Source organism: Macrotis lagotis, chromosome 1 (genome assembly GCF_037893015.1).
Source record: "Macrotis lagotis isolate mMagLag1 chromosome 1, bilby.v1.9.chrom.fasta, whole genome shotgun sequence".
Lineage (NCBI taxonomy): Eukaryota > Metazoa > Chordata > Mammalia > Peramelemorphia > Peramelidae > Macrotis > Macrotis lagotis.
In genome coordinates this window covers 352,071,791-352,083,138 of record NC_133658.1, presented here as the reverse complement: position 1 = coordinate 352,083,138, position 11,348 = coordinate 352,071,791, and the positions used below count along the sequence as shown (strand labels likewise).

At 46.6% G+C, this 11,348-nt stretch overlaps 2 protein-coding genes across 8 annotated transcripts in view; one reads left to right on the top strand and one right to left on the bottom strand.

The window, feature by feature from the left end:
- The window catches only part of EMILIN3 (elastin microfibril interfacer 3), a 17,085-nt gene extending 7,594 nt beyond the window's left edge, over positions 1-9,491 (top strand). The window contains exons 3-4 of the mRNA XM_074211974.1: positions 3,548-3,792; positions 4,222-9,491. Coding sequence (XP_074068075.1) covers positions 3,548-3,792; positions 4,222-6,116 — 2,140 coding nt within the window. The 3' untranslated portion in view covers positions 6,117-9,491. The remainder of the gene's footprint in view (positions 1-3,547; positions 3,793-4,221) is intronic.
- An 873-nt stretch (positions 9,492-10,364) lies between these two features.
- The window catches only part of LPIN3 (lipin 3), a 39,479-nt gene continuing 38,495 nt past the window's right edge, over positions 10,365-11,348 (bottom strand). For all 7 annotated transcript variants that reach the window (XM_074211968.1, XM_074211970.1, XM_074211969.1 and 4 more), the window contains one exon: positions 10,365-11,028. In XM_074211968.1, the coding sequence (XP_074068069.1) occupies positions 10,872-11,028 (157 nt within the window). In that variant the 3' untranslated portion in view covers positions 10,365-10,871. The remainder of the gene's footprint in view (positions 11,029-11,348) is intronic.

Sequence of the window (11,348 nt, the reverse complement as noted above, 5' to 3'; positions counted from 1 at the left end):
GGGAGTCCAATATTGCAAAGATATTCTAGAGGGTGAGGACCAAAAATAATACTTTATGGATTGGGACAATGGAGAATGAAGTTTCAGAAGAGTGAGGATAGTGGAAACTGGATTGTTGGGGAGAGGGCAAGTGGAAACAAAGTAGAGGGAAGGAGGTGGGTATCTAAACTAGGGGTTCTTAACCTGAACAGACTTTAGGAAATCTGTGAACTTGTTTGGAAAAAAATACAAATTTATTTTCATTAACCGCTAAGTGAAATTCAGCATTTCCATCAATTTTGAATTTAAAACAAACCAAAAAGCCCTATTATTCTGAGGAGACCATTGGCTTCACTAGACTGCCAAAGGGGTACAGGACTCAAAAAATTTTAAGAAAACTTGGACTAAATCAAGTACGCATTTATGTGTGTGAGGTTAGGACAGTGTGTGTGAAATATATATATATATATGTATATATATATATATATATGTATATACATATATATATATATGTGTGTGTGTGAATTCATGGGAGCATATTTATATATGTCTGTCTTTGTCCTCTTGGAAATATATATATATATATATATATATATATATATATATATATATACACACATATGTACCTGTCTGTGTGAGTGTGTCTACATTTGTCTCTTGGGAAGTGATAATGGAGAATGTATGGGCATTTATGGAAGGTTAGATCAATGTGTGGCTGGATTTGTTTCTAGAAAAGTGTGTAGGTGTGTACGGGGTATGTGTTTCAAAGTACGTGTCTATGCACGAGCACATGAAGGTTTGCCAATGTGTATATGGCTCTGTAAAAATATGTAGGCGTGGGTCTGTGTGAAGATGCACATCTGCCTGGGCATCTGTGCAGTGGGAACAAGAGAGCTGGCCTGTACAGTCCTGCCCTCCGGTCTCTCCCTGAATCCTAGAAAGCCTGGGCCATCATACTGCCTGCTGCTGAGATCATGGAACAGGCCGGGAGGAGTGGAAACCTTCAAGTCATGTGGAGCTCTCCAATGGGAGCAGGCAGGAGCCAAGAGTTTGGAGAGTAGGGGCTTCTCTGCCTGGCAGTCAGGGAAGGATGATGACGCAGGGACTCCCCCCCTCCACTTTTTCCCATTCACCCCTCCTGCCTCCTGTCAGCCCTTCAATTCTCCCCCCCAATGGGGGAGGGGATTGCCAAAAGGGAGGTATCTAAGTCCCAGACTGCTCTTTTCCAGGACTCACCAGCTTGTCCTCTGCTTGTGTCCCTGAAGTCACAAGGTTGATCCTATCCAACTCTTAGCTGGCTTAGATTCCAGCTCCCATCCCCCTCTCCCTTCCCTCCCTCACTAAAGGGCACATTAAATATGTCTGAAGGGTAGGATTCTTCAGTTAGAAACTTAGAGCTTGGTAGGTGAAGAAGATATGAGATATTTGAGATTTATGCCAGAATCTTCTAGGTATTTCAGGCAGAAGCAGATGTGGATGTAGTAAGAACTCCAGTTTACAGGACACATTTTACAGAAGAGAAAACAGAGGCTCAGAGAAATAGGGATTTCTTTGTCTAACTCCAAAGTGCCAGGCTGGGGATTCAAACTCAGGTCTCCAAATCCAAGCCCAGTATGTTCTCTACGATAGCTCTCTGCCTCTAGTTGTGGCTCAGAGATTGAGAATTTGTAGGAAGAGATGTGGCCAGGAGAGCACCAACCCTGGAGTCAAATGGGCCTGAGTTCAAATTTGACCTCAGACACTTAATAATTGCCCACCTGTGTGACCTTGGGCAAGTTACTTAACCCCATTGCCTTAAATAAAATTTTAAAAAATGATGTAGCCTCCAGAGTATTCCCTAAAGAGGGAAGGATGACACTGTATTTGGTCAATTCTATAAAGAGGAGTGAGCTTGCTAGCTAAAGCTCTTCCCATAGCATCACTTCAGTTCTTTTTTTTTTTTTTTGCAAGGCAATGGGGTTAAATGGCTTGCCCAAGGCCACACAGCTAGGTAATTATTAAGTGTCTGAGATCGGATTTGAACCCAGGTACTCCTGACTCTAGGGCCAGTGCTTTATCCACTGCGCCACCTAGCTGCCCTACTTCAGTTCTTTTAAAGATAGAAGGGGGCCTTGTGGATCAGCTAGTGTAACCATACAATTCATCTTAAAAGTGCTTCTCCAAGCTGACCTTGGAGACTTTCAGATATGGGAAGCTCATTCCTTCCTGAGGCAGTCTATTCTTGGTTCACATGTCTCTGCTAGTTACAAGTTAACTTCTTTACATCCCATCCCATTTATCTTAGTTTTGCTCTCTGGAGACAAAGAGAAAAAAACAAATTCCTCCGATTACTGTCAAGCATTCAAAAGAAGCCACAGTTTTCTCTAATACCCCTTCCCCACCCACTAACATAGACTTGAGGCACTTCCCAATGCTGGCTGCCTCCTCTGAATGCTCAACATGGAGTAGGGGAGTCCTCAGTTTGAATTCTTTTTGGATCACACTAAATCATTCAGCATCTCCGGGTCATTTCCCGAGCTGTAAAATGGGGGGAGGAGGGGAACTGGACTTGATGACTTCTTAGGATCCCTCTGTCTTGAAATCTATCATCCTATGATCATCAATACCCTTCTTATACTGGTATACAGAACCACAGAATCCCTAGTTGTAACCTGAGTAGGAACAATCAGCTCCTCCTTGCCAGAAGTTTTGTCCACTCAGTCTGTGGTATTGGTATTCAGTATCTTCTATGGATACTATGTTCCATATCACCTCTAGACTAAAAAGAGAATGAGAAGGTATAGAGCAGATGACAATATTCAAGAGTAGTTCCCTTGCAGCTAGGTGGCGCAGTGGATAGAGCACTGGCCCTGGAGTCAGGAGTACCTGGGTTCAAATCCGGTCTCAGACAATAATTACCTAGCTGTGTGGCCTTGGGCAAGCCACTTAACCCCATTGTCTTAACCCCCCCCCCCAAAAAAAAGAGTAGTTCCCTTAGGCAATGTTTAGGGTCCTATTTATCTGGGCATCTGTAGTGTCAGCTCAGGGAAATAGTAGCTATAGTGGGAAATCCATCACCATTACCCCCCCCCCCATCTCTATCCTCAAGGACCCTGTGGACTATCTTCCTGTGACTGACTAGTAAAAGTAGTCCCTATAATTTAGCCCAAATTCACACTACTGCTTCTCAAGATAGAGGTAGAGAACATGTGAGGGGAGGGAGGAGAGAAAAGCTAACTTTGCACAATTATTTTGACCTTTAGAGACAGACATCTGGGTTTTGGGCTCAGCTCAGACACTGAGTGACCATGACCATGTCATTTTAACCTCTCTGGGATTCAATTTCCTCAGTGTTTAGCAAGATGGACCTTGTTGTCAGGAACCAGAAAAAAATCTTCCTTCCCCTTCCCTACTCAACTCTGTTCTTTTAGGCCAAGGGCTATGTGGTTGGGCTGACCTGAACAGGGGCAGGGGACAAAGACCAAGATCCAAAAGCCATGATATTAGTTTAGCTTGAGTTGAGTGAGTACTGGTTATTACTATCCCATAATTCACGAAAAAGGTCAATTTTCTCTTCTCTCCATTCCAGGTATCGCACCCTCTTTAGACCCAGATACAAAATTGGCTACAAGACCATCACAGAGCTGGCCTGGCGTTGCTGCCAGGGCTTGGCAGGAGAAGGCTGCTCTGATCCATTCACTGACTCAGGAACCCTCCTACCTCAGCCACGCCCCCAGACTCCCTCTGGGCAGAAGCCATTTCAAGGTCCCAGAGTGCCTCCTTATGCCAGACTGCCCACCAGCCCTTTCCCAGGACCCAAGAGCCATCTCTATGGTGAGCCAATGAGTAGCCAGCTCCTGAAGCCTTCTCTGAAACTAGGCTCCAAAAGTTAGGCCTATAGGTAGGGCGATGAGAGCCATTCCAAGCTGGAAGAATGTAGGATTCAGACACAGAGTACCCAGAGCCTCCTTCCATATTCTTTCCCACACCCCACTCAGGGAAACTAGTGGCTTGAAGCAGAGTGGGGAGTTAAACTGGGTATGATTTTGAGTATTCACTGTGTGACCTTGGGCAGTCCCTTTCCCTCTCTAGGCCTCAGTTTCTCATTTATAAAATGAAGGGGTTGGACTGAATGACTACCAAAAGTCCCTTCTAGTTTACAACCTTTATCAACCTGGGATCCTTCCTGAGGGTGAGTGAGGAATATGTCTAGGGCCGGAATTCCCATATCTATATGCTGTTATTCTATTTTCTCTTTCCTAGGTAGGAAAGGCCCTGGGCTGTTTGGTGAAAGGTTAGCTCGACTGGAGGGAGATGTCCAGCGCCTCATCCAGTCCTATGGTACCCTCAGTGGACTTGTGGCTGGGCTAGGAGATCACTTACAGCTGACTGTACGTGGGGACAGCAGCAGAATGACTGGTGCCCTGGGGAATCCCCCCACTGCACCAGATGCCCCCGTGGGCTTTGGAATAATCCCTGGTGGAGTTGTGGATCCTGCAGACAAAGCAGGGAGCCCATTCCCAACACTAGGGGAGATCCTGACCAAGGTGACAGAGGTAAGTGATGTCCTCCAGACCAAGACCAGCCTTCTAGATGAGGTTCACAGCCTGGTCCTGGGTCATGATACTCAGATAAAGCATCTATTGGAGGGGACCCGGCCATCCCCCCTCACCTCCCTGAACCTGTTAGAGGAATACATTGACCAGAGACTGAGCCACCTCTGGGGTGACCTGTTGGATGGCTTTGAGAAGAAACTTCTTGACCTGCAGACCACATGCGACTTCCGCATCAAGGAGATGCAGCAGCAGTGTGAGGAGGAGAAGGCTACGAGCCTCAGGCTTCAGCAGAGCCTGGATGGGAAGGAACTGGAGATCAAAAAAGAACTCTCACTGTTGGAGACTCAGATTCAGGGGCTGACCATGGTGGAAGACTGCTGTAGCCACTTGACATTTGTCACTGAAAGAATGGACATTCTTGAGAAGGGTCTGCATACCCTGGCTGAAGCTCAAAGGAGTCAAGCTTCCCAATTAGATGGGGAAATTAGTCCAGTAGCCACCACCATCCTGGATAACTTTGTTGACCAGCGATTAGAAGACCTGGAGGCCAGGCTTAATGCTACAGAGGGAGGGATAGATGGCTGTTGCCTAGGTCTAGAAGAAGGCATGAAGGGCTTGGTGGGCTCTGAGCTAGATGGCATCCGAACCACAGTGGAGGACAGAATGCAGACCATGGAGGATCGGTTCATGACCATAGTAGGTGAGCTGGGAAACATCAGCACCCTGAGATCTGTGGAAGGGGCAACCCTGCCCCTGGTGGAGATGGAGTTGGCCAATACCCGGCAGCAGACCCTCCAGGAGCTGGCTGTGGTGGAGAGCAGGCTCACCTCCCTGGAGAGCATATGTTCTGGGGGCTCCACATCAAAAGATATGGAGACCCTCACCACAGAAGTGAAAGAATGTCAGAGTAAGAGCAGAGCCCTGCTGCTCCAGGTGGACAGCAATGCTGACCTCCTTCAGAAGCTCAATGCCACCGTCTCAGAAATCCAGAGGCAGCTGGAGGAAGCAGTGACCAACTCTCTCCAAGGAGAAATCACTCTGCTCAAGATCAACCTCAACACTGTTAGCAAATCCCTCACCGGCCTCAAAGATTCAGTCAGTCAGTACTCGGATGCCATCTCATATGTCAACTCCTCCCTGGATGAACGGGAACGGAGAGTGGAGGACGAGGTCCACTCGATCCAAGCCAAGGTCAGTGATCAGGGATCCAGGCTCCTGGTGAGCAATAAGCAGGTCATGGGCCTCAAGGGGGACCTGGAGAGGTTCAAAGCCAGGCTGGCTGGTGGCCTGAGCAGCTGCCAAGAAGCAGCAAGAAAAGTGCAGCAGGAGGTGGATCACTTTGAGCAGCGGGTGGCTCAGGTGGAGAGCACGTGTGGGAAGCTTGGTCTTATTGCTGGAGGTCTGGACAACCTTCAGGATGAGGTCCTGAGACGGATAGGGGGGTTGTGGGGCCACATGGACAAGCTGAACAGAACCTTGGTCACCCATTCCCAGCAGATCATCAGCCTCCAAGATGGCCTCATGGACTGCCAGGCCAAAGTGTCTGAGCTGTCAGAGCACATTGGGCCTCTGCCAGTGCTTGGAGAGCAGCAGCAGAACTAGTCAGATACAGGATCAAGTTTGGCTCAAACCCTTTGAGGTCCTCTTTTCTACTGCCAAAAGTCACCCCTGCCCCCCCCCACATTGAAAAACCATTTTTGGAACTTCCAGGATCCCATCCTCTCAGCTCATCAACCCATGGCTCATGAAGCCTTCCCATTTGGCAAAAAAACATGAAATCAGCCATTCTCAGTGCAACTTAAAACTACAAAATCCAGTACTGCAGGATGCTGGACTCTGCAGCCTCTCTGAGGCTTTTTCAATCACGTCAGGCCCACAGGATTCCCGTCACCAAGCCCCAGATATACATCACTTGGGCAATGACTCTGATGGAAGTTTTAACTCATCACTAGGATGAGCTAGACTTTCCCCAAGACTTGTTCCATGGAAACTAGATTCCTTCATTTCCCACTCTGCTTTCATCAGTGCCTCTCCTTTGGGCCTCCCTTGACTTCTTCCTCAGCAGGGTCTCCATGCCTGGGTAGCTGAGATTCCTCCTGGGATTCTCCCATTCCTTACACTGCAACATTGCATCTCTCTGAGGAACCTCCCTTTCTAGGTCTGAGAACACCAAGTGCTTGGACTAACTGGGAAAACCTTGGGGGGGGGGGGAAATTCAATCTAGAGATGAGAGTTCTTCCTTGAGAGCCTCCCCCTCCTCTAAGGGAGGTATAGGCATCTGCTTTCTTCTCAAGGGGAAGGAAAGCAGGCCCCGCAGGAAACAGTGGAAGTTCCTAAAGATACAGGAGCTTGTGAGACTGTTTTCCCCTCATACTCTTTTCCATCCCATTAAGGAAAGGACCTTCCCTAAGCATGGCCCCTGAGGAAAATGGGGCCTTGACCAGTCCTGTGGGGTCATGAAAAGAGCCTAAGATTTGGAGTGAGGGTATGGAGTGAAACTCTAGTTTGACTATTAACTACCTGTGTGATTTTGGACAAGTTAGGATCTTTGGGCCTCCACTTTTCTCAGCTGTAAAATGAGATGGAAGGGGCTTGGAGAAGATGACTGTGAAGATCCCCTTTCAGCTGTCTTGTCCTTTGTCTCCATTCATAGATGCCTATCAAAGCACGAATTATTCTCAACCAAATAGTGGAGTCTGAGCAAAACAGGGTCAATCTTTAAACCCATCAGGGTGAAATTGTGCAGACCCTAATGTCCAGCTGCTCACCCACCCAAAGGCCTGCTTGGTGGGACATCCTAGCATGAAGCCAGCTTGTAATTGATGGTGCTAATGTCTGGCCTCTTGAAAGGCCCTTTGGAAAAGGCTCCCAGCCTGGTTCTCCCTGCTCAGGGACAGGGGGACTTAGAACCTTGAATTCCTCCAGAGAGTAAAGGGAGTATAGGTTCTAGCCCTCTCAGGACACCCTTAGAGTGGAAAGGGTTTTTTCCCAGATCAAGAAGAAATGGGGGAAGAGATGATGATCAGCATCACCATCACCCCTCCCATGTAGAAGATTCTGTTAGGTCTCCCTTGTTTTCTTTTGATATTATGTGTTTCATTTGGATTTGAAACTGTTATGTTTGAGGAGGGCAGGAAATGGATTAAAGCTTCTTGCCAGTCAGAAAGTGATCCCTTTGATTATGGGAAACAGGACCCGGAGCCGAGGGGACACGGCAGGGTCATGCTTGTCTCCACACACCAGTGCCTTTGTCCCAGAGCTGTCTCCAGAGGAACTTGGACAGATTTGGGGATCCTTTTTGACTTGTAAGAGTCTGTTATCAGCCCTGGGGGAGGGGAGGACACCAGAACCCTGACAATTAGGGAAGAGGGAGGAACTATACTTCCTTACATGTAAAAGTTGTAAGGTTGACCCAATTCTCCTCTAAAGTTCCTCCCACCTTGAATAATCCCTTTGACACAGTAAGCAGTTGGTTGACTCCCCATCCTAAGTCAAGAAGGCATCCTGGGTTAAGTCCCTAAACCAAAGGAATGTGACAAGCAGGCAAGGTGCATCTTCCACCCAATGCCATCAATACAGAAGAGAAAAAATGCTTTCATTTTAGTTCCTCAAGATGGTTGATTGGACAGAAGACAAGACTGGAAGTCGGGAGATCTGGGTTCATGCCCTCTCTCGGCAACTGTGTGACTTTGAGACACCTAGGTGGCACAATGGATAGAGCATAGGACTTGGAGTCAGGGAGACTAGTGTTGAGTCCTACCTCACTAAAAAAAAACCAAGTTATCTAACCTTTATGTGCCTCAGTTTCCTCTTCTATAAAATGGGAATAATGAGAACACCTATGTCACTGTGTTGTGAGGATCAAATGGGTTAAAGTGCTCTGCAAAATGTAAAGTTCTATATGAAAATTAGTAGTAGTGGCAGTTGTAGTAGTATAGTAATAGTGGTGGTGGTAATAGTACAGGGATAGTAGTGTGGCACTAGAGGCGGTGATGGTGATAGTGGTGGTGATGGGAATAGCAGTAGTAGACCACAATTTCACCTTCACTTATGCATAAAATCAGGAAGGTTGACCCAGATCATCTCTAATGTCCCTCTCCCCTTTAATATTTTTAAGTTCTACAAAACCTTAAGCAGTTGATTGAATTCCCATGCTAAGCCAAGACAAGATCCTATGTTAGGTCACTAATAAAGAGCAGAAGGGAGGCTCAGGCATAAGGCCCAGGAGAAGTGATTGTGTGATTTGTCTCAGAGACTGAACAAGAGAGTGCTGGGGTCATCAGCTCTCTGACCTGTGAACATCAACTTCTCTACTGCCCCCAAGTGTCCAGAGAAGCTGACCAGAGACCCCTCCTACCCTGGAAGTAGAATAGCTGATGCTTAAAATCCTAGGTGCTCCTCACCCCATTTCTACAGTGATCTGAGAGGGCTGGGGGCTGGGGGCAAAGGGCTGAGGGCTGAGCGTTGGCTCAGGCTAATACCCTTCAGAAAGAAAAATCAACTCATTTCCCAACACTCAGGATCCTCTGTCAGCATTAAGTATTGAGGCAGATGCTTCTGTTATTCAAGCATGTACTTAGTCTGGATGGAGGCAGAGTCACCCTACCTACTCCCCTACACAATTTTCATGGAGAAAAGGGAATTAAAACTATGGGAGAAGTCGTCTTCTTATCCACATTTATAACAATACTTGTCCTTGAATATAAGCCATTGCTCTGCTCATCACACCCACTTTACAAGTTCCTGTATATAAGCCATCATCCTGCCCAATATGCTTGTACTTAACCCATACTTTAAAAGAACACTTGTCCCTGAATATAAGCAATGTCCCAGCTCCCCAAACAACACTATTCACATTTTGTAACTCTTGTCCCTGAGTGTAAACTATACTCCATTCCATTAAATATCACACCACCTTCACAAGGCAGTATGGTGCAATGGCAAGAACCTTAGATGGGAATACTTGGGTTCATCTACCTTTTGACTATCTGCCTTCTAGCATGATCTTTGGTGGCTCACTGCCCCTCTACAGATCTGAGTTTCTTCATGTATAAAGTGAGGGGGTTGGATTAGAATCCCATTCTAATGTTCTGGATTTCTATAAATCTGTATCTAGTTGTCTCATGGTGATTCTGATCATCTTTTACACTGGAATCTCAAAGTAGTGATTCCATGTTTGTTTTCTGACCTCAAAAAGAAAAATCCTAAGAGATAGTACTCCTGGAGAGGGGGAAAGGGATAAGAGGGCGGGAGGAGCTAGAAAGCACATTCAAGAATAATCTGTCCTTTGGGCTTGGTGCAAGCTGAGGACAGGATAAGGAGGCAGAAGAAGCCTCGCCATGGATGGACAGATAGGTGAAGACAGAAGCTGCAAGAGAGCCAGAAGATAGAAGTCATAATGGTGATTATAGTTATACATCTCTATAACATTTGCAAAGCACTTTACAAATATGATTTCATTTGATAATGATAAGGAAACTAAGGTTTAGAGGTTAGTTGACTTACAAAAAGTTACACAGAGTATGTGTTGAGATTTGAACCCAGTTCTTTCTCACTCCTAATCCAGTATTATCTACTATATTACATAGGCACTCACATAGTCTTGAAAACTAAAAAACCTTGATGATCATCGAGTTCAATCATTTTACAGATTAGGAAATGGGGGCCCCAAAGAAAAAGTGACTTTCTCATAGTCACAAAAGTAGTAAGTGATACAGCCAAGTTTGAATCCAAGTTTCTGATTCTCAGTCCAGTATGCTTTCCACTACACCAAGCTGCTACTTAGAGAATGAGCTCAAAGGGAAACATCCTGAACAATGTATAGACAGGCAGGCAGGTTGAGACATAAAATAAATTTCAAGGGCAGCTAAATGCTCTTGGTTTAATCTCTGCAGGACAACAAGACTGAAACCTCTTTCCACACTGGGCTCCCTCCCCTCTTCCGGCTCCAATGCTATATTTCCATATCCTATGAACTAGAGCAAGAGAGATCGCTAGTTCAGCTGGCCAGGCAGAAGGGCCCCCTTTGGCCTACCCCAGGAGGAGCCCCAGGCCCTTGCTGTCCCCATATCATGCTTCTCTGCTCAGTGTCACCAGTTCTAATCCATCACAGCCCATGCTGGGACAAGAGACCACATTGGAACTTCCAGTTCTGAATCTGAATCAGGCCCTCAAACAACTCTGGGAAAGGAGAAGATGAGACTGACTTTTGCCCTCCTGGAGCAAGATGTGTGTGTGTGTGTGTGTGTGTGTGCATGTGTGTACACATGTGTGAGTGTGCATGCGTGTGTGCATGCATGCATGTGTACAAATATGTGTGTGTGTATGTGTGCAGAGGTACAATGGGTGGAGAAAGGTTTAATCCAGGAGACTTTCAAGGTCTTTCAGGTGAATCTTAAGCAAGGGATCCCTCCAGAAGCAGAACTGGCTGAACTCTGGATCGACCATCTGCACAGTGGGCCCTGCTGTTATGGGTGGAAACATGAGCTCCACAGAATCCCTGAGGCGGTCATACCTAAAGGTGGGAGAAAGACCAGGGGCAAGGCATGAGATCACACTCTCTGGCTTCACCATATCTTTTTTCCGATTGGAATAGGACGGGTCAGGACCTGTGATTTCATTGGAAATGAAATCTCACAAGTGAGGAAACTTCCTCTACCAGGGCTCTAAGGGAGCAGGTGACTTGCCCAGGAACCTCTAGTCAGCCTTTGTGAGAGCTGGGACTTTTCCTGGCCTTCTTGGCTCTGAGCCTGCCACACTGGCTTCTCACCTCAGAAAAGAGTTGGCCTTTATAGAGTACTTTACAAATTGGAATGCACACACTTTACCTTGGAA